The following is a 24,223-nucleotide window of genomic DNA, read 5'->3' as shown; positions in this document are numbered from 1 at the left end:
TCCTCTCCAAAGAGCAAGCAAAAGGGGAACTGAGAATTGATCCCACTACTAACATTCCAAAATACATTCGTAGCTAACAATAAATTAAAATGACTGACAAGTTTAGTTAAGTTAACAAACAATGGGTCACGACAAACACCTGATTAGTGTTTGGACCACAACTATAGCTGCTACAGAGATGAATGGTTGGACCGCTGTTAACAATTACTCTTTCTGACTATCAACTTGTTCAATTAATGTATCTGGCAACTCTAGCAACTACTATAGTTATTAATGTGTGAAAATTATTATTACTAATCCTATTATTAATATAGAAACGCAGTGAACGATTATTCAGTCACCACCTACGTAAAATGTTGGGCGATTTTTACCGCTCTTTTTGCAATAAATTTGATTGAATAGATGTACAATGCTTAGTCTAAGTAAATTCTAGCAATATGTTATCCTAAGGCTGATATTAAATAACATGGAAAATGTGTAAAATCTTGATGTAAAAGAGAAAGAAAGTGTGAAAGTGAGTGAATCACCTTCCCCTCTCTTGACGCATGTAGGAAAGCTAGCCAAAGGTGGGAAGTGCCAATTTTGAGTGACTAAACTAGAGCATCTCCAGCCAATTAGATCTTCGGCTATTGTCTTTTCCCTCAAAATTCTCGGCGGCAAGCTTTCCTGCGTCGTTTTCCAGCCAGCGCGTAGTCAAGGTCCCCTACTCCGTATAAAAAGGGCTTGAAGGCACAGAAAAATTACAGTTGTATTTCACCCTCGAACGGTTGACTAGGTAGCTAGAGTCCGCCTCTGCTATCTCACGGTCCTCCACGAGTGCGGTTTTAAATCTTCGATCTCGGATACCCCGCGCTGGTTCGCTTCGCTGTATATTTTAAACCAAAAATAAAAGTAAGCCAAATTGTAATACTAAACTGAAAGTCTTTTTTCTTTTTTTTCTCTCGGTTTCAACGCGGATGTGTTTTGTTATAGTTCGACATCCGGTATCGGTAAAATACCACGCTACGATGTTAAATAAAAAGAATTATTCCTCACGTAAAGTTTAGAGCAAGCACATTTACTCCGGATGGTACTGGTGGATCCTAGACCGGTCGCAAACTGAAACTATTTTATCCCCTTCCGTAACCTCAAGAGTGTAACTACCTTTACTCTTTACGGTACTGGTAACCTCTAGATCGCGAACGGGATACTATTCAACACATTGCACCAGGTATTCTCAATAAACCCGAGGTGCGACGCGAACGAGTGCACCAACATTATTGCTCGACAACCGCGTCGATTTAATCAAAACGGTCATCCTGAATCCCTTTCAAATACTCAGACAAGAAAAATAACTATCCTTCAGCCCCGCGTCCCACCTACGCGCCCAGTGCGAGTCCCGAGTTATTAAGCGAAAGCTTAGACTCAAATAATACGTTGCGCCGACGTAACAGTACGTTCCAATTCTGGTAGTTCATTTTCACTCTCTTTTGTATCTTCTTTTTTCAACTTTGATAACTTCAAGTGGCAAGAAGAACAAACTTTTTGTTGTTATGCATGTGACGAAATTGCCAAGTCCAGTTTCAAAAGTTGGTTTTCATTCACTGTCCTTAAATCAGAAGTGTTTGTTGTTGGATGTTTGAGATTAAAAGGATTAAAACATCTGTCTGATCGATAACTAGTGTTTTGCATTTTACGTGCCTCTTTTCATGGCATTGTTACAGAGTAAAAATTATTTAACTTTAAATTACAACGAGTGAGAATAAGTTTTGGTAGCGGACCAAAATAAACGCACAGCTGATCCAAAAGCCAACGAACTTGTAGTACAGGGAATGTACGCGAGTAGCGTGAGTAACACTTTGAATCATAGATCGTACTGTAGGCAGGCTTCCCCCCGAAATTTTAAAATTCCAAGAAATCAAAGAGATGAAAAATCTATTTTTTATATAAAAGCAGAAAATTAATAAATTAATAAAAAACAAAGTAGCAATAAAAAAATTTCAAGAACAAAAAACAGTTTACGTGTTGATTTTACATCGAGCATTGTTATTATTATTTTTTTGTCTAGTGGTTAATGATTTTTTTTTTCTTTAATGAAAATTTGTTTTTCATCATTTAGGAGATTAGATTGGAAAACAAATCACTCATGATTTGAGGTGGCTCCAGCGCCTAGTGCCGTATCAAAATGGGGAGACTAAAAATTAATCATTATTTTCTTTAAAATATGGTATAAAATTATTGTAGAGACTGTTGTAAGCCATATTCTACATTTTATCTGTTACTTTAGTGAGTTAATATAAAAAAACAAAAAAGTTTTATGGTGCCCTAATTGATGAACTGTTACGGTACGCTCCTAAGTTCAAGAGTAGTTATACCTATATATGTGTACTCTGCAGAATGCAGACAGCTGAGAGCTGACTTGCACTCGCAACTGTATACTTAGTCTCCGATTATTTAAAGATTTTGTTCGATAACAAGACACTTTTCTCATGTCATCGAAAACTGCGTAATAATATATACAAGATAGTATGTTTTTTACACCGTACGGGTTATTTATATAAGTGCAGCAGTAGGTTGTATATCGCGTAAGCTTGCATTTCCTATCCAACCCGTCTTAAAACTACGATTTTGTAAGCATGATTTCTTACAATTTTAATCGTCAACCTTAATTTTTTTTTATACGAATAGATAGATGGAAATTCAAAGAATATAATTCAATTTTATTAACCTCGGTTATGTTATTTATAATTTTAACATTGAGGCCACTGGAGCCAGCTTAATTTTAATGAGAATTTATACAAAACAAATTATAAAGTAGTGATTTCTCGCTTTTTTACATGATAATACAAAATTTTAAGGCTACACTTACTAATGGTAAATACAAAAGTTGTAGATCTTTCAATTATGTACAACTTTTACGTTTGACTTTTTTTGATACGAGGTACAGATATCGTTTTATACTCAAAAAACAGTTTTTTTTACTATTACGTGCTACATAAATTAATATTTCAACAATAACAATTGAAAAGTCTCCATATTTTAAAAACATGATTTTTACGTAAAATTTGACGCAGAATATGATGGTAATAATAAAAACTCGATTTATTTCAGGGGAAATTGTTAAAAATCGATAAAACAATTAAACTGTTAATAACAATATTAATTTGTTAATATTTTTTATTTTTCATTTTTTTTGTTTCAAAGTTCAACTCTTTAGCTACAAAAGTGTTGTTGGTCAAAATTTTGTAGCTCTTAATGATTCGGAGCTATACATCGTTTAAAATGAGTCTCCAACCATTATTACGAAATTTGTTATAACTTATAAAATCGAAAATAGGCGATAAAAAAAAATTCCTCAGACACGTATCTCTTATTTTTCAATATAGAAACTGGAAAAAAATTTTCAGCCGAATTGGAGAGGTGACAAATAATTTTTAGCAAAATCCGTTCGGTTTGTAAAAGAATGACCCATGTGGCAAATGCGTTGCGTTAGGTGGTGGCGTGATGTTACGAGGAAAGAACTTGGCCGTACCTAGACATACTAGTTTGTCTACATATATATATATATATATAGTAATTATATCTACCTATATACGTACAGTTTACAGAATAATTTGCCATGGAATTTTCAAAACTTTTCGAAATTTAAAGAAAACAGCTATCAATTATAGAAATTAAATGATTTATTATGTAATGGGTGGATAGAACTTTGATCATTTTGAAAAATATTTACTTTAAAAACACTTTTATTATCCTCATTAACTCTTGTAATTTTTAAAGCACGATATATTTATGCATTTTTGTGCTAGTTAAGAACGTTGCCTTTTTATATAAAATAATAACAGAATCTTATGAAAATTGAAAATCGTAAGAGTAACAAGTCTGAATATACTCAAATTTTTTTTAGCATGGGTTGTAATATCAAATATTGAGAAATACCTCGATGAAAAATCGTATTTAACATGGGCTTTTACGAAACGGCTGCCGAATCAGCATTAAAAACTATTACAGAAATAATGTATGTCAACAAAACAAATCGTGTCGTGTACTTTAGTTTCGAGCATTTTCATTGTAAAATATCGTTCGTGTCAGTTTTTTTTTGTTTTTGCTTACATTTGTTGTATTTTTTTTAAAATTTCTTTGATGGTCGAACAAAACTTTTTTCAGTAACAGTACTAAATTCTTGTTGTATACATTGCGTAACGACTGTTTTGTCTAAATTCATAAGCTGGGTTATTTTTTTAGATATTGTGACATTTTTTTATAACAATATTTTGTAAATAGTGGGAAAAATGTATATTTACATTCAATCCTTGTTAAGAGGGCTATAAAACTATTATTAATAAAGTTAAAAATCATTCAGAAGTAATTTAATAGTACTTTGTTATTTCACACTGTTTTAAAAAAATAGTTATGATCAACACTTCGAAAGAGGATCACACCTTTTACAACCTAGTTAAGAATTAGATAAAACTAAGTTAAACAATTAGTTGGACTGTTAGGAACGAGACAAATTTTTTGTTGTCTGTAGTATCCATTCTAGACTTAAAGTACTTTCTAAAAGTAAAAATTGTGAATATGTACGCAAAGCAGCATTTTGCGCTCTTGGAATAAATAACGTTGTATGCAACCTGGGCATAAAGTACAATAAACATGTACTTAAAATGTCTATAGTGTAAAAAATACTATTTTAATTCCTGGGAGAAATAATAATAATTATAAGGAAAAAAAAATATTTCCAGTGGTAATTCTATAAAATCATTTAATAGTCTGCTGAGGTACCACTGATATAAGTGGCTCTCAGATTCTTAAGGATCGAAATTTCGGTAGCTAACTTGATAGATCCTTATGCCGCCGTTCGAATTGTTTTGCTATCACGAGATCGATTCCAACTTCCTGCAGATTTTTTTTTTTTATGCAGTTCATCGTTCCGGTTAAATTCCTTTTATTTATGTTTTGTTTAAATTTATAAGTAATGTTGCCAACTTTTTTTTTTTTTTTTTTTTTTTTTTTGATACGTTAAAATGAATACATTTTTGAAACTAAATCTATTCAATAATTTAGTAAGTTGATACTTCTCGTTGGCAAGGCCATTTCGAAATTTCATAATAATAAAATAAATTTCTTAAAGTATAAGTATAATTCATACATTTAAAAACTTACAAGAAATTATAAACATCTAATGTAAGAGTTGATAATTAATAATTTAAATAAAAATTTGGCATATTTCTAAGGCATAACGAATTTTTGAAAATATATTATTAATTTGTCGATAAAAAGAAGAAACTATCACTTATCAGGGTGATGCAGAATAATAAAGATTTTGTTTATAAACTAAAGCATTAAAAGCAGTGTTTCTTGTTATTACGTATTTTAAAAGATTTTCATGGATAGTTAACCATCGTACAAAATATTATTGATCGGAACAGCTTAATCATTTTCTTAAAAAAACACACACACAGTCTCACTACAAATTAATTAATTAAATAACAAGTAGTTGTTACCACAAGGTATTGTCACACTGCCTTTGTACCTGGAAATAAAAAGGGGGGGGGGGTACGCAGGAAGTGGATTGCCTCGTCTCGTACGTCCTCCGGATCCCTCGTCTTCTTGGATTCTGCTCCTGAAAAGGGGAGTTTGTACGGGATTTCTCCTCTTGTTCTACCGAGAGGAAATAATTTTGGGAAATGCTACCGTGTCAAGTAAGGAAATTGTTTATTGCACTCTCCACACGGCTCTACACAACTCCTCGACGGCGCTACAGCGGTTCCGCCTCGCCGCGCGAACCGCGAGCGCACGTTCGGGGTCCTGAGACCAGGAGGGGTCGCTGCCCTAACGCTCCCAGCCACGACACGCACGCCTACACACGCGCACCCTCACACGTAACCTATCGTCCCTGTCTTTTTCCCCACCCACTACACACCTGCTCTCTACTATCGCGCTCATTTCTTCTCGTCCCTTGGCAACCTTTCTCACCCTGTCTTTCTCTCTCTCTCTCACACTATCACTGTCCCTCGTTAACCTGCTCCTTATCCCCCTCAGTCCCTAGTCCTGGTCCTCTCTCTCTCTCTCTCTCTCTCTCTCGTCCTTTCTGCACACCTAGAGCGGAAAACGCGCGAACACCCCAAGATTCGGCACTCCCGAACATGCACCCGCGACTTCCCGTAACCTGGCTCCCTCTCTCTCTCTCTCTCTCTCTCTCTCTCTCTCTCTCTCAGTCCTCTGTATACTCCGGGACTTAGTCCCAGAGGTCTACCGGCGCTCGCGAGCCCTAGCACGACGCACAAAAAGAACGGAGGAAAAACACGCCACCTTTCGGCTCTCTGACTCGTGACAACGGCGTATGGCGTCCGGCTGGGCCTCGGGCTGCTGGTGAGTCTGTGAAGCTGACGGTGGCGGTCGTACTCCCTCTATCTCGTCCTGTAGCCGCTCTGCTTCTCGTCTTCTCTCTCTCTCTCTCTCGTCCTGCAGTCGCTCTGCTTTTTGTCCTGGGTCTTCTCCTCGCGGTGATGATCTCCGACGACGGGGACACAGCAGCTTCCTCTTCTCTCTCTCTATCTCTTGATCTGCCACAACTTTCTCTCGCACTTTCTCTCTCTCTCTCTCTCTCTCGCTCACAAACCTAGCTAATACGCGCGCGAAGGCTCTCGACTCGAGACTCACTCTCCGGTCCCTTGCAACTACAGCGCGTACCTCTCGACTTTTTCTTTCCTTCTTTCTCTCTCTCATACCCGAGGGCCGCCGCCGCGACCCGAACAGTCATGCGTTCGCTCACGTGTATTCTTCTCGCCGCTGTTGCTACTGTGTCCCGTCGTCGCATCGTCCTCTTCTTCTTCTTCTCCGAGAGCCAAAACAAAATAAGAATTCCGGGAAGGTAAGTCTTTGCCGGTGATGTCATACGCGTTGCGGCAGCGAGAGCGACATGAGCCGGGAGGCTCAATTTGCCTCGTTACAGTATAAATTGTGAGGAACGTAAAAATTTTGCTGGTAATAATCACATTTGATGCTATTGTACTAAAAGTGAGTTTTCTTGTGCCTTCGGATTTGTTCTCTCATTTGTTAATTGCATGTTTTTACTAATTGAAATTTCAACCTGCAATAATTGCAGTAGATGGGTGCTGATGAAACTTCTTACATTTACAACAAAAGACGCAAATCAAAATGTTTAGGCAGTTTTGTATATGCTTTCTTGTGCCTTCGAATTTTTTCTCTCTTAATATATTAGATGTTTATAATTTCTTGTGAAATTTAAAATGTATGAATTACACTTACATTTTAAGAAATTTATTTTATTATTATGAAGTTGCAAAATGGCCTTGCCAACGAGAAGTATCATCTTATTAAATTATTGAATAGATTCAGTATGAAAAATATATTTATTTTAACGTAACAAAAAAAAAAAAAAAGAGAAAAGTTGGCAACATTATTTATAAATTTAAATGAAACATAAATAGAAAAAATGTAACCAGAACGATGATCTGCATTAAAAAAAAAAATCTGCAGAAAGTTGGAATCGATCCCGTGATAGCAAAACATTTCGAACGACGGCATAAGCATCGACCAACTTAGCTACAGAAACTTCGATTCTTAGAAACCTGAAATCCACTTGTGTTTATTAATAACCTCCGGAGCTTGTCCTACAGTTCATAACAATTATGAGGAAAAATAATAAATTCGGGATTATAACTGAACTGCCATCCTTAAAAAAATAGCTGAAATTTTTTTTCAAAATAAAAAAGGAGAAAAATGAAGAAAAAAAGAGCGGGAGCAAAAATCAGTTAAATATACATAGCATATACTCGGTTGCGGTCAAAAGAGAAAAACTCGTGTCGTCGCTTGCTTCGGCTGTGCGCTGAGATATATAGCTATAGTCAACATTTCCACTCCTCTCCTCGTAGACACACATTCGGTATCCCTTCCACGTCTCTCCAAAATGTGCGCCTATATGATCATTTTCACGCGAATCCACTCCTCTTCTCGTAGGCACACGCTGTTCAATACGAGTAGTAAGATAAGCGCTCGGTTTGACAGCTGGTCGCGGTGGGGCGCTCCGATCAGTGCCAAAAAGTCGTCTTGCATCGTAGCATTGGTGTTAGCAATCTCTTTACTCATCTCTGGATTTTATAGTCTATCTGGTCAAGACCCGGAGAAGAGTCAGTTTTCATTGCTTCTAGGGCCAGATTAAGTTTGTACATAGTGATAGGATCATCTAGGGTGGAGAAGGTGTCTGTATGAGAATGATCAAAGGAGGGGGAAGGGTGAATGGGATTTAATTGGGCGAAGAGCAGTGCTCGTTGATAAATTTTTCGTCGTTTTTAACAAGTTTCAGATCAATATCAGGGAATAAGTTATGATTGCGTAGAGAGTTATTGAATCGAGTAATCGAGTTCTAAATTTTTTTGATGTTCGAGTTAGGCGAAAGGGAGTTTTTAACATACATTTTAAATTGGGAAGCTTTGATCTGTTAAAATTTGTTTTGGTTTGTTTTTCTGTTTTTTTTTTTTTTTTTTTTTTTTAAGTTAGAAAGGTTTTCACACGTTTGGTTTTTAAGGATGTTTGCGGCTGCACAATACCTAGTTTGAACAAGTTTTGAGCATTCGTCTTCATACTGAGTGGCTTTTTGTGGGTTTAGAATTAATTTTTTTTTCAACAGATATGTTTTTACAAAATTTTAGTGTGTCTAAGTCGGAGGGAGGGAGATAGGTGTAGTCAGTGTTTTTTGGGTTAAAACGATTATTTTTTGACGCGTGCTTTATCATGTCAATAAGTAGATTGGTATCGAAATGATATTTTTCAATAAGATTTTAAACATCAATATATTCAGCGTTATTTTTTAGAGTTCAGTCAACTTGGATACGGGAATTGTTCCAGTTCATAAGCCTATGGTTGAGTCTGTGAGTAAGTAAGAAAGGTGAGTGTGGTTTGATAGTGAGCAGGCAAGTTACTGGAAAGTTATTGCTACCCATTTTGTCAGGATATTTTTGCCAGCTGAAAAGATGAGAGAGGTTGGAAGAAACGAAGGTAAGGTCTAATGAAGAAGAGTAAAGCTCATCAGTGTTGGGAGAGTTTGACAAAATGTTGTAGGTTGATTTGAAGCTATAGTATGTGTATGTACCATCATTCAATAGAATGACGCTGCAGTCTGTCAGACAGTTTAGTAGATTCTCTACAGGATTACAGTTTTTATCAGATCCCCATGCTCGATGATATGAGTTCAAATCTCTACCTTTTAAGGAGTATTTAAAACTGCTTGTGATTGAAAATAATCTGGACCAATCTGCTAATGAAGGAGTGCGGGAGTTAGGTGGATGACAGCTGATAGAGTAACGAATTGTTATTGCTGTACGTAGAGATGGAGATGGCCAGAGATTCGATATGGTTGTCTGAGTGGAAAATGTGTGTGACTTCCTGAAAAGGAACTTTTTTTTAATTAGGACAGCTAAACCACTGTAACAGCCTGGTGGCCTGTTTTTTTCAAAATAAGTGAAAGTCTCATATTTCAAGATGAAATGAGTCGTACAGCCAAGTTTCACATATCATAATTATATAAGATTGATTAGCTTAATTTTACAAGAGATCAAGTTTCTTAGACAAGCTTTGGGAGTTCCATTAAAGAATTTTTACCGAACTTAGATTTATTCTTTAATTTATCAGAGTGTCAGTCAGTAAGGAGTTTAAACAGTGATTGAAGTAATTAAGGTAAAAAGGCCATAAGATAAATTTAGTTAAAGTGATCTAAAAAAATTATAAAAGTAAAATCAGTCAGGTAAAGTGTTTTTTGATACACTGATAGGGAGAGGGTGAACTGAGTTTATAGTTTAGGAGTTAGTGAAAATTTTTGGCATGCTTCTGAAGTATTAAATTTAAGTGTTTTGAGTATTTTGAGATCTTAATTCAGTGTTTGTACAATCTGTTTTATTAATTAAGATTAGGAGATGTGAGATTTAAGTTTGCTTTTGGGACATTCTAATGTTTTTAGAGGGAGATGTGGGGAGATTAAAGTTGTTGAAGTTAACGCATCGGATAGATGTTTTTTGTTGGTGGGTTAGACAATAATTTGGGAGGTTAGAGGGATAGGAAGAAAAAATGCAACCGTTTGGAGAAAGGAGAATGGCAAGATGATTGACTGTAATCCGATTTGCGGCCTTTACAAGGTGACCGAGATCATGGATGTTTGTCACAATTAAAGGGGAAATGTAGAGAGTGCAGAAAGAAGGGAGCGAGCATGCGGCAGTGCCTGCGACTGTTTTGAATGCATTTGTATACCTATACATGGGCGTCTGACACTGTTTTTCTTATTTAAATGCAAAAGTAACTTGTCGATCCCTGAAGATTAAGAATAATACTAGTATTATAGTATTACGTCATGCAAAAAAAAATTGGAAAAATTCTACATACTATTTTTTTATAAATCATATTTTTATATGACTCCTCCATAAGGTTACGTGTTAAATTGAAGTTTTTTCAACATTCAATATGTAAAAAACGGTGTTGTGATACGATCTCAAATTTTACTTGTGACTTTCTCACATTATTACGAGTATCCTGTTGGAATTTCAGGAATATTGTACAGAAAACGCTATGTGTGATAAACGTCCTTAAGAGGAGGTGGATGTGTGCTTTTAGGTAAAATTTTGTATTTCTGGAGGAGAGAGATGATCATCAATGGTAGGAAACTCAGAGGTTCTGATTCTTTTAAAAGCTCTTTCTTTAATTTCTTTGCATACTTTGCTGATTGATATCCTGTAGTCAGTATAGCAAAGTTCAGCATATCTTGATCCATGATGCGGGTGTCACAGATGCTATCATTGAGAGGTGGATTTTGCCACAATTGATACAAGAAGGGTTGTTTTTCCTGTCTAAGTCGGTGCATGTATCTGCTGAGTGTTCTGAAGAGCCACAGTAGAAACATCTAGGTTTAGATTTGCAAAGGAGTTTGGAATACCCGTGCCTGAAACAATTGGTGCATAATCGGATGTTCGGTATTTATAGGTTACTGGGATAACTTGTTAGTTTGTGTGTTTGAGGTAGTATTCTCATCAGACTTTTGTCTGCAGTAGAATCTTCTTACACTGACAATTTTTCATTTAGCGGTAGGGCAAGATAACTCGAGATTATGTAGAATGTCTTCATCAGAGATATCTGTTGGGAATCTTCTTATGACTATTTTTTTGTGTACAAAAGAAGAAGGAACGACAGCTTCTAGATTATTTAATTTTAAGTATGGATGCTTTAAGAGACTGTTGACTGTCAGATTGGTCCTTTGATGAGGCTTGTAAAGAGCGAGATTGTAAGCGGGAGTTGAAGAAGTGTCAGCTTTTTTTTCTTTATTAACATCGCAGATGTTTAAAGCGTTATAAGATCCTTATTGCGAGTATACAACCTTAGCTGCAGACATTATTTCAGATATTTCAGAGTCTCCAGTGTTGGACGTGCCTATAGGGAGAGCAGAACTGCTCTCATCCATGGTGATTCAAGGAGAAGGCTAGAGTGGCCTCCCCCAATAGATTAAAAAAGGTCTGATAGGTTATGTGTGGCTTACCACTGAGCAAACGCAAAATATGAAGGAAAAATAGATTTAAAAAACTCAGCCAGCCTTAGAGAGAGTAAAAGTAAATAAGAAAAATCTCACGAATCTGCAGTTGAAGTTAGCCTATCTCATAAAAAATATAGAGAATATCAGGCGGATCAGCAGCAACGCATGCAATGCAGTCGACCGTCAGCCATCTTTTTTCGTCTCACCTTAAATTGGAATTAGAACTTAGCTAAAGCGCTAATTTTCAACTGTAAATTTTTAAAACGTGTTGAATTTCGAAAGCTGCAAAAGTATAGGCTTTCTAACATTAGCACCAATCCTTCGCCTATCCTTATACATTATAGAAGAAATTCGAAGCTCCGACGGATCGCAATATATAAGCTATTAAGTTCAGATGCCAATAGCACTATGATAAGAAAATATATATTTAGGTAATTCAGCTGCAACTGACTAAGACGATTTCCCAGTTCTAATGCGCGAAATCAAGTGGGGTGAATTTTTAATTTAAGGGTCAATATTCATATAAAAAGATTGCGTTTCTTCTGCTCCAATCATAAAAAAATAGTGCTTGCACAAGTCATTTTTGTTTTTAAATTTGTGGTACAACGGTCAAATTATCCTTTTCGTTTAACCTATCAAAAATACTTATACTTTATCAACGCTGAAATAAGTCGTAAGTTTTAATGATAATGCTCCCAGAGGGCATCTAAAATCATTTTGATTTAAAAATAATTCATAAAAATAAGTTCTAAGTGAATACATATATAAAAGAATTCAAGAAGAATTCGTTATAAGTTTTTTAATTCTCATAGTTTTCTAAATAAATTATTTTTAAAATTCAGAAATAATTCATCTAGAATTAATTATATATTCGTAAACGTATCAGGTTATATCCACAAAAAGAGTTCTTAAAGTATTCTTATAGAACTTTTTGACTAGTGCAACGTTGGCAAATTGAAGCAAGCAAATCATTTCTACCTTTGAGAGCAACTATTAGACAAACGAACTAAAAATCAATAATTTATGGACAAAAACGTAGCGAGAAGGTTAAGATACGTACGATTTTGCTTGAAAACTATAATTAATTAGGGAGTAAAGGAAAGTACGTCAGTGTTAACTACTAGCATAAAGTATTAAATTTGTTTATAACAACCATCTAAATTATTGCTTTTGAAGTTAGCAGTCGAAGCTTCAGTCTCAATAATACTTTTGTATAGTTCTAACTAACGTTAAAAATGTTTTAGATATTGAATTCAATGAAATTAAAATTAATTCGGTTACTGTTTTGTAACAACTTGTCTTTTCATTTATGATAAACTTTTAGGATTGGACTGTTTTACGTATGGTAACTTAGAAAAGAAATTTCAAAATTAAATTCTTATTACTGAGTTTTTAGGGGTACAATAATTTCTCAATAATTATGTATAATCTAATACGAAATAAATTACTGGAAATTCGATTAAAATATCATATGGTCATGCATAAGTATATAAGTCTACATAACAGGTTCTACAAATAAGTTTCCTTAAAATTAAACTTTCCTTCTTATTTTATCAGTGAAGTTTAAGAAATTTAAACGATTGTTTGCTTTAACCAAAATAAGCTAAAAAATTGAAATTGTAAACGGGGTAAGCTAATGAACATGGGTATATAGTCTCGTATTCTAATAACCTCGACGTCTTAACAGCTCAGTGGTAATGCACCTGCATTTGGTTACGAAGATCGTGGGTTTGATTCCCTGTGAACTAATTTTTTTTTTTTAATTTTATTTTCTTCATCATGGTATTTCCACTGCCAAAAAACGAACGAATTTTAACTGTCTCTACCAACATAACGTACTGATATGTTTAGACTTCAGTTTGAGAAATATCAAAGAGTCTGTAGCACAGCAAAAAGACTTTCTTTTGGTGGTAGAAATCGTAGGGTCAATTTTATAAGAATTTTTATGATTGATTTTCTTAAAACTACCAATTACTGCAATAATTTTTATGTAAACTACATGCACTTTTACTGCATCTGATTTGTAGAAAATAGAATAAATGAAAATTTTTTGCAGGCATAAAACATATCTTTATCCATTCATGCTTTTAAATATTACATAAAACACAAACTAATTTTGCCTCAATGAAAGGTTTGCACAACAATAAAAAATTTGTTTTACAATAACACTAGCTTTTGCACAATGCATTCTGTAACGTAATAACTCAAATAATGTAAGTATTTAGGATGTTTGTTTTAAGTAAATAATTCTTTAAAAGTTATAATAGAAACTTATTTCGTTTCAATTACTACCGTAACTAGAAAATTCGTAAGTTATTAAATACCATTCTCAAACGTAAATATTTAATTCTCGCACAACTTTTCTTTTAATAATGATAGTAATAATGCACCAGTTAAGTAAGAAAATCATTTTAGAAATGAACTTTGAAAACGTCCTATCTTAACCGCAAATGTAAAAAATGTCTTACCTCCAAGTAGTATTAAAAAAATGTCTTATCGTAGAATAATATCAAAGAGAGTCCGATCAAGAATACTGCCAAAGAAATTATCATCTAAAAAAATGTAAAATTATGTCATACAACTAGACAACTAGAAAAAAAAATCTTAAAGCATAAATAAATTAATAAATGTTTGGAAAAAAACAATTTTTAGTACTAAAAATTTATTTTTTATAATAAGGTTAGATGAAAATCTATTCTTGAGAAGGGCTTTCTTTTTTTGCTGGAATTTCAAGTGCGTCATTGAAATATCATGAAACTGGAAAGTAAAAGTAATCATTCTTAAACTTTAGAAAACAATGCTTAATGCATTAAAACAAGTAAATTAACAAATAAAAAAATAGCAAGAGTAGTTTAATGACAAACTAAGAAATTTGTTTAAAAAAATGAAATTTTTTTTCATCTCCTTGTAGTCAATTGAATTGGGTAAAGGCATGTATTTAAAGTAAGTACTATAAAAATTGTGGGTGATAAATAACAATTTCTCATTTAGTTAGTTTTTATCTAAGATCTTAAATTGTCTTTTATAAAAATATTCTTACATTCCATCACAACAAGAATTTACAAAATATTTTTTGTCATAATTGTAGGTAAATAAGAGCCAACAATGCTTAGCCCAACAGTTTTTAAGAGCTTTGGGCGATTTTAAATAAAATGCTGGCTAGCTCCGAAATTTAGAGGTTATGTAAATTAATTATGCTAGATTTTTTTTTATGAAAAAAAAGGTAGGTTACCACATTTGTTTTCGAGAAAATCGCTTGTAAAAATTCGTCATTTTAACACGTAACCTTACAAAACCTGAAACTAAATTGACTACCATACCGCAGTAAAAAGCTGTGGGCCCACACATTAATTTGGTACATGTAGTTAAGATTACAAAGAATCTGTTATTTAAAAAAAAGGATACGATCAACACGTTAAATTTTGAGGAAACAGCAAGGAAAACGTCGAACGTGAGAATTGTTTTGTTCAGGTACTGTGAGTGTCCATATGCCATAAAAGTTGTAACAGTGTGCAACAACCTGTCATTAAGTTCTTATTTTCTTTGATTTTTTGTAATCTAGCTTTTGTATTTAATATAAGTTCAATACTTTTTGTATTTTTCACAATTTTAGATGTGTCAACACAAATCTTATGAATAAGTTTTTGTAAAACTAAAACATCATTTAACACATTATGTGCGTTCATAACATTATTTTTATCTAAAAAATCATTGGCTTAATCGACAAATTCCAGTCCAGCATAAGTGTAGGTATATAACAGCAGAATAGACAAAGTGTGGTGTTGTCAGTTTTATACTGGCAGGGCCAACAACCTTACACATGGTTTCTCGGGAAAACTAATACATTTTTTAATATCGATTTCCACAAGGACTTTTCCACGTATTATTGCTATTTTGTTGGCACATCTGTATAATCAATTTGATTGTAAACAAATTGTACAAAAAATCATTTGTATGACAAGTACCCCACAGGGGCCCCTCAATAAATACGACACCAAACGCCCAAGCCTCCTTTTGTAGGGCCCTCGTTAGACGAAAGTAGAGGAAAGCATCACACATTTTCTTGCCCCCTTTATTCCTGTTCAACCCCCCCATCACCACATAATCTCTCGACAAGGAGTAATATATATATAGTAAAGAGTATGATAATTCCTGTAAGGTCCCGTATTCAAATCTTAGACTATGTAACAAAATTTTTTCCTTAGGATAAACAAATATTATCATTTCTTAATCATTAGTAGATGGTAATACGTGATTCACATAAAACATAAAAAAAAAATTATTATAAATTGAGTAATGTCAGTAAACGAGCACGAGTACTTAAAAGTAAAATAAGAGTCAAAAAACTCTAAAACCAAACGGGTTAAATACAAATTTTTAAGATAAAACATCAAGAAAATATGTGTAACCAAGTGACGCATTACCAAACTGCACAAAAATTTTAACAGTTAAAAAGTTTTTACATTCCAAATGTAACAAGTGCTAATGTTGGTGAGAGTTGAATAGGAGAAATTTGTCAATATAAACGCCTTGTGCAAAGAGATAAAGAGATAATTACAGTAGCTATTTATATATCACCTGATATTTTTGTTAGCAAAACAATTAAATCTATTCACGAACAACTCTTAATATGTACAGACGAAAATTCTGCAATACTTGAGAAAGATTATAATGAGATACCTATAGTGGTGAGCAGAGATTTTAATGTTGACCTATTTTCTGAAGCTGCTGTACCATTGTTTTAATTTTTGAAATAAAAACTTGATGTAAATATAATAAAAAACCATTGCAATCGACTTCTAAATATAAAAAAATCATTGATTCTGTCTTTGCTTGTTATTTAGATAAAGTCGAATCATTGATTTATATTTCATATTTTTTGTACCACAAGCTCATAGTAACTACTGTTGAAAGCCAAAATGAGTTTTTGGTGTCAATGACAGGATGTAATGACGAATGAGTATTAATAAATTTTTTACTTTTCAAGTAAAATAATGTTGATAAACAATTACCAAGAAATTATGTAATTTAAAGAACGAGTTTGTTTACAAACAACCTCAATGAAACTTTGCTTCTTCTATGGGTCTCGTGATCCACAGCTTATTTACGCATCTACAACTTCAAAATGTCTTTTATCTTTTTTCTTCAGTTTTCAAATTGTTTATTTCCGATTCAGTTGAAAAGTTGTATTTATTGCGCTACATTTACATCAACATTCTTTCTCTTATAATACTAACGCTTTTTTTAACTCAACTATTTCTCTACGGACAAAATCAAAAACAAATACTTTCGCCTGTATTAAGCTTATGTTTATCTTTTTTTAACCGCTAGTTATTTTCACTCTATTATTTCAATGTATAGACCCACTAGTAGCCCCCTTGTCTCGGCTTTGCCCAAAACTCACTGAATGGAACACCGTAGTGTATTGACATGTAATGTGAAACTTTTTCAGTTAAAAATTTTACTTCTATTTCTGACACTTCTTAGAACAAAGATCTTCTTATTAAAAACATTTTTGTTTGGAATGCATACAGTTTATTTGGTCAAGTAAGAAGCTGTAAAATGTGAAACAACAAGAAATAAAGAAAAAAAAATAAAAAAAAAAAAAAACAAACCAGGGGGGATAAATGGGTCATGGGACCCACGGTAAGAACGAAGTTCTTTAAACATGAGATGTTATAGACACAATTTCTTAGGTAACAAGGGGGTCGCCAGACCCACAGGAAGAACGAAGCTCTGTAAACGTTAGTACTGCATTCATGTTGTTTACTAAAACAAAAACTTGAAAAACGAATGAAAAAAAAAAAAAACAACAAGTAGTTTAGTACTCACGATGGTTGAACTTCGTGAGTACTGTATTTATGCACGACGTTCTCAAGAAGTTCAACCATCGTGAGTAGTAAAATATTTTTTTTATTTTTTTTTATTCGTTTTTCAAGTTTTTGTTTTAGTAAACAACATGAATGCAGTACTAACGTTTACAGAGCTTCGTTCTTCCTGTGGGTCTGGCGACCCCCTTGTTACCTGAGAAATTGTGTCTATACCCATCTCATGTTTAAGAAACTTCATTCTTACCGTGGGTCCCATGACCCATTAATACCCCCTGGTTTGTTGTTTTCATTTCCTTTATAATTTTTTCATTTGTTTTTTTTTTATTTTTTCTTCATAGCCGTTAGGTTCTCCCAGCGCAGACCTTGCCAAGGATCCGTGATTCCTGGTTGAATGCTTAAAGTCGAGAGGGTAATATAGGGTCGTCGGTCACCGGGGTTCCCAGCCTTGCGACGAACAACTCTGCTCGTGACAACTGCCAGTTAATGACTGATTTGGTTGATTAGTGGCCGGCTTTACATAATCTTTTAGTTGACGAATAGTTTCCTGAAACCGTAGTAAAAATCTATTTGTTGGCAGGGTAATTTAAACTTAGGTGGCTCTTAAAAGAACCGATGAGATTGATGGTTAAGTAGGAAACGTAAATACTTATAATGGCCCTGAAAAGGGCCAGTGGTAAAACTTTCAGCTACTTCTTATTATTATTATTATTATTTTTGATGATGAAGAGCCAGCTGTGGGTAGCTCGATTCTTATCTTTTGAGTCTCTGTGTACGGAGACTGTACAGGAGGAAGGTACGCTGCTGACCAAAGAATATCTCGTCTTCAGGTCGTTTTCCGGACAGCCAACTGCACATCTTTAGTCAGGAAAGTGGGCCTAGAGAATACCTTCTTTGTAGGTATGCCGTTGGTAAGACCACTAAGAAGGAGGCCGTTGTGGCTGCCCGTATTTTTCAGGGCTGTCTTCCTTGGCTGGCATTTGAAGTGGAAAATTTTCTGACGGCACCAGGTCGGATGAATGAACGGCCACAAAGCTCTGAAGTGCTAGAGCAGGTTGTGCTTTGGCTAGACACGTCTTCTGGTATTCTACCAGAGATGTTGACTTTTCGAACGCCTATTTTTTCGTGACACTCGGTTACTTTGGTGATCCCGGGATAAACCCGATTTATTTTGTTTGCCCATGAAAAAAGAGTGCCATCAGTAGCCGGAATGCCCAGCTGCATGACGCACTACTATATTCTTGGTGTAGTGCCGATTATCGGCTACGATAATCGTCAACTCAATGGGGTATCTCATAACCACTCTTCACTATCTTTTATTGCGGGTGGCTTGAATTTTACCTTGACGCTGCCTAGCGGATCTTACTAAACTAAAGCACAAAGTTACCTTATTTTAGCAAAACTTTAAGCTTATTTCTCGCTATTGTTACGAACTTTTTCAAGAAAAAAACTGTGCGAAAACCATCTCGGAATCATCAAGAATCAGTATGCAAAATTTCAGCAAAATCGGTTCAGTAGTTTTTGCGGTTAGCGATTACAACCGTTTCAGCGACTTTACTTTATATTGTAGTAAGAATAATTGCTATGACATACTGTTATGTATTTAAATAATAAAAGGTAAATACACCGTTTAACAAAATTTTTTTCTTATAAGCAACTGAAGATGAGAAAATGCTTGAGACATAAAATTCAATTGTTCTGCGCAACAGTCAGTCAGCTAACGACCGCTGTTGAGATCACTTCTTTCACAGTTAGCATTTATATTTAATTTTCTGTTAATACATTTGTACATAGTTTTAAGCAGCGTGGTAACTTGTTAACCCGCTAATTTTGACTCGCGTTCATTGCCATCCCAACAATACTTCTTGGCGCAAAACAATTTTCTTTAAATATAATTTGCTCAGTTCATTTCAATACTTTATGGTTAATCTAGCATACCGTAAATTATTTTATTTTCGACTAATTTATTAAAATATTAAAAGATTATATATATACATGGGTGATTTCACCGTACCTAGCTCAAATCGTGTCTAGAGCTCGTACGATGTTTTGAAGCTAAAATTGATTATGCTTGCAGTGCCAAGACATGTTAAATGTTATCAATTCTCGATTACTTATAGATGTAACCGAATTGTTGTCCCTGTTACAAAGAAAATTGCAAAAATCACCTCAAATTGTCAGTTCCGACCCCTGTCCAAAACTCAACAAAACTCTTTTCAAACAAAAGACACTCTCATACTAAAATAAAGATTTATTCCGGAATTCTTGCACCTATATTATGAACTTTAGGTATCATAGATTATATATATATACTGAAATTACCCATGCTTTTAGCAAATAAGTAAGAACGTATAATGCATTATTTTTGTCCCTTGATTTACATGAACATTAGGATTAGCATAGAAGTAGCTTTAAAAAACGCTTCATTTAGTTCTGCAACGTCCCCTCATGCTAATTTTTCGAATTACATACTGGCACTAAAAAATTTCACTGGCCAACGCCGCTAAAAATTGAAATCGTCGGGACTGTCAAGTGAATCATTTCTCGTTTTTCGTGTGTACAAATACTTTGGTCAGTTCCGACCCTCCCCTGAAGCACCCACTAGATTTACTTGAACAGGTACCTAAACTGTTCTTTCTTATAATATTTGACCATGACAGATACTGTATAAGTGGAAAAGTCAGTGTGTCTCGTTCGCGGACAATTCGAGTGCTTTAAAGCTCGAAATGTCAGTTCCAACCCCCTGAAATCGATAATCAATTGTGATTAAATTTATATATATTTTTAGATTTTGAGTCATTAGAAATTCAACTTCTCATCATTGAATATTTATTCTTTACATAGTTTTGAGACTTTTTTTGTATGTGGCTTGGTAACAGTGTTCAAAGAAGAACCAAAAAATTAGGATGATGATACATTGGAAAATTTAAATAAAATAGCCAGTGATTTGAATGCATTGAATTTGAGGTGAAGTAGCAGAGTACCAAAAGCCACTGAAATCAGAGCTGACTATATTTATTGAGTGAATAAGTGTTTTTTACCAAATATCTTAGCAAACTGTACTTTTAACTCAAGTAACTATAATTTAGTATAGGAAAAAATTAATAGTTGATGAAAAATAATGTGTTTAAATTTTAAAACACTAATTATAATAATATTAAATGTTAACTATTACTCGAATTAATGGTAGAAAACAATTTTTTTTATAAGCTATTGTAAAAAAAAAATTTTGTTTTTGTGATAGTGAAAATTTAAAACTTCGTATGTAGTAACAGTCTTTATATTATAATTTGAAACTTTGAAATATTAAATTTCAATTTTAAATGATCTAATAAACCATTCAAAAGTTATTTTATTAGTATCAACATGTTAAATTGTATCCATACAAATTTTTTTTGAGACTTTTACAGTTAAAAAATGAATTATGAGTATTTTTTTTACAAATATGTCAGTTCCAACCCTCATCTTAAATCATAACAGCTGTATAAGTTTTGACACTAATAGTTTGTAGCAAATTTATTGTAGAAAATTGTTTTTTATGTACAGACATGCAATAATCAGCCATAAAATATTTATAAGGTTCAATTCGAAAATCCAAAAATTTTAAACTGAATCTGAGACAGTTACGGCAAAATTACCTATTTATGTGTATTATATATATTTGTTTATTGGTATTATATTATTTATATTATTTTTTATTTTTCTCAGTACAGTCGACACATTTCTTGACATCTCTATTTACAAGGCGTTTTCTAGTTAATGTATAGTCATTAATTCGTTCTTTGACTTAAAATATATTTTTACCCAACTTTCCATTACTACAACTTTACTAGCTTTAAATATTTGCAATGTACTGAGTATATTTCTGTCTAAACCTTCTACAAAACGGACATTCTTTAACTCTACTCTCAACTTATGTGTATAGTTATCAAAATATATATCTGTTTTCTATTATTGTGGCTTTTTTTCTCTTTAAATGGCAAACTAACTTTCAACTATTTCTGTTATTGTTGCTGTCATAATAATTCGCTTGGTCTGCTGTTATAGCCTTGAGACAAACCTAGCGAACCAACTGCTCAGTGAGACTCAGTGACTATTCTCTGCTGAAATACGTGTGTGACTGACTGTATTGAAAGTACATTGATGACTGTGCTCTCACCATACAATAAGCAGTACTTGTGTATGACTCAACGATGTGTGTATAGCTTATAAAGGACGAGACTGTACTCATTTATTTATATTACAACAATATCACCCTGTGGTTAGGACACCTTACGGTCAGAAGTAAACACTGCGAGAATTGATCACAAATCATTTACATTTTATACTTACAATTCCTAGGTGTATAACACAAGTATGCTCTTCTCTAATAACTTTAACGTTAACATTCATCAATTAAATTTTTAAGATTCTTACTAAAAATATCAAATATGTTAATAAACGATCATTTGAAGACTAATAAGTAGATACAATTACATTCTAATAAGGCAGCGTTTCGCTGGCTTAGGTTTTGCCAGCCTTATCAGACCAAAATATTTTGTCAACTATAAACACACAAACAACATACAATTTTTAGGTTCATAAAAATTTGTTAACATAAAACAAAAAATTAACAATTATAACAAAACTTTATCATTATTCCCGAAAAATTGGTGTCACTGGAATAGCACGAGTGCAAATTCACTCTGGTTAACTTTACGTCCATACCAAGCAATAGTCTGACAGTGTGTCTGAGCACAGTAAATATTGTTTTGCCAAAATAATTCAGGGATTACGATCTTTTGAGCTAGCCCTAGTTTTTATTTTTAGTTGAGACTTACCTTTATTGGCTCCATAAATAAATGCAAATGATCGTATGGCAGAGTTACTAACATTTTGGTGATAAAAGTTTTATGCCGCTCATGAGTTGAGAGACGGGTGCCGAATGCCGAGAGTCAGATGGTGTGTTGCCGGGCGTGTGTCGAGAGAGATGCAAGCGTAAGGACGTGAATCTGTGCGATGGAGGTTGAAACATTGAGTTAGTTAAGCAGTAGAGATTGGGTGGCAATAGCAGTTTTTGCGTGTATCCAGCGTGGAGGATGCAAAGAAGCGTGAAATATAGAGGCTGTGTTTTCGTTATTTGCTGTCGGGATTACAAACGTGGGGAGGATTGTATCTACAAGAAAGAGAAAAAAATATTTAGTCCTGAGAGCTCGGCTGGACTTATCAGTAAGGCTGGTATTCCTCTGGCTAGGAGGCTAGCATGCTAACCAATAAGCCTTTGCAAAGATGTATATTTTTATTGTACATAATTTATCGTATTATATTTGGTTTATGAATAAAATTTTAACTTTAATATTTATTATTATTCTTCTCTGCTGTGAAAGTATGTTATGACTTAAATTTTCAAATTAAAATGTTCAGCATGATCCAAATATAGCCTGTTCCAAATGCTAATCGTCTGATTCATCCTTTACAAGTAAGCAGTTAGACAGATAGACGGAGAAAGAATCAAAAACGTGAAATTAACTAACATATAGTACTAAATAAAATATTTTAAGATCGTCTTACACTATACTTACTAAGAATTATTGTTTTTCCAAACATTTTTCGGTTAAGATAGCAAACTCACCTCGGTAAAGAAGTCTCACAATTTTGCAATAGTACATTAGCAATGCACTGCAATAGCATCTGATGAACAAGTAAACTGACCACCAAAGCCCTCATTTGCACACGTACAATATACAGCTCAGGATTAAGACTATTAAGACTGGAGGTGACCGATGGTGGATAAAGTAGAAAGATGTATGATTTTTCGTCGGGAGGTTCACTTAATTCTTCAAGTCTTTGTTCCTCCATAAGAAATACCTATTGACAAGCAACAGTAATTGTTTCTTTGAGCTTATTAAAAATAAATTTGTTACTTGCAAATAGTTAATGTATAATCTTGTAATGGTCGAATTTTATAAAATTTTTCCTTTTCATAACAAGAAAAAAGTCAATTAAGTGATAATAAGTTAAATTAAATATTTTTCTAGAGCTTCTGAAGCTTTTGTATAGTTGTGATTAATTGCATTCATTTGAATAATCTAACAGACTTGCAAAGTTGTAAAATCAAAATTAGAAAGGACCAATAAGGTTTTGTTTGTTTTGGTGCAGCATCCTTTTGTACAATACTCGTTTTATTATATTTTTAAGGACTCACATTAACAGAATCAAACTGAGAAATTTTTATCATACTTCTAACTGTCCTGTATGTAAATCTTACAACAAATAATACATAAATTACCATTATTGGCATAAGCATACATCAAAGCGTTACATTGATTAATCAATTTAATGAAAGGTTGACACATTTATATGATACCAGTATAGTATAGTATTGAGATTTCACGTATACCCTCGCAGGGTTTTTATGTATCCTATATCCCTTATCTCTACCATTCGTGTCCTTTTTTCCCCAATTACCCTACTTTTTTCCCGAGTATACGGATCTTTAGTGCAAGTTCCTAACAAAGTTCCCCTCAGACAACTTAGTCACCCATCCTACTAACTACTATTTACAGGGCGCAGGGAGTGTCTCAAGCGCATCCCAGCTATTGTTAAGTTTAATGGAAGGATCTTTTCCAATAAACCATCTATCTCGCTGTACCGACTGTATGTGATGTTTACTTTACACAGAGTCCAGTGTTGATGTATGTATGTCGTTTGACAATTTGCCACTTGTTTGTTTACTCACCAGTTTTTTTTGGTAGTTGTTTTGTTACTGTCCATCAAAATGACGGTTTTGAAAAAAAAATTGTTTGGGCAGGTTAACAATTTTATTTTAATTATTATTTGTAGGCGCTGAAGCATCCACCAAACACAGTTAATACTGTACAGATAAATAAAATTAGTTTTC

The 24,223-nt window shown here is 33.8% G+C and overlaps 1 protein-coding gene across 2 annotated transcripts in view; it reads right to left on the bottom strand.

Moving 5' to 3' along the window:
- The window catches only part of LOC106637018 (brefeldin A-inhibited guanine nucleotide-exchange protein 3), a 275,219-nt gene that overhangs the window by 39,033 nt on the left and 211,963 nt on the right, over positions 1–24,223 (bottom strand). For both annotated transcript variants that reach the window (XM_089597548.1, XM_014349636.3), the window contains one exon: positions 22,955–23,190. In XM_089597548.1, coding sequence (XP_089453674.1) covers positions 22,955–23,190 — 236 coding nt within the window. The remainder of the gene's footprint in view (positions 1–22,954; positions 23,191–24,223) is intronic.

The sequence above is a fragment of the Copidosoma floridanum genome, unplaced genomic scaffold (assembly GCF_036245765.1).
Source record: "Copidosoma floridanum isolate Cflo_tuat_1 unplaced genomic scaffold, Cflo_Japanese_pri ptg000033l, whole genome shotgun sequence".
Lineage (NCBI taxonomy): Eukaryota > Metazoa > Arthropoda > Insecta > Hymenoptera > Encyrtidae > Copidosoma > Copidosoma floridanum.
This window is presented reverse-complemented; position numbering and strand designations above follow the sequence as displayed.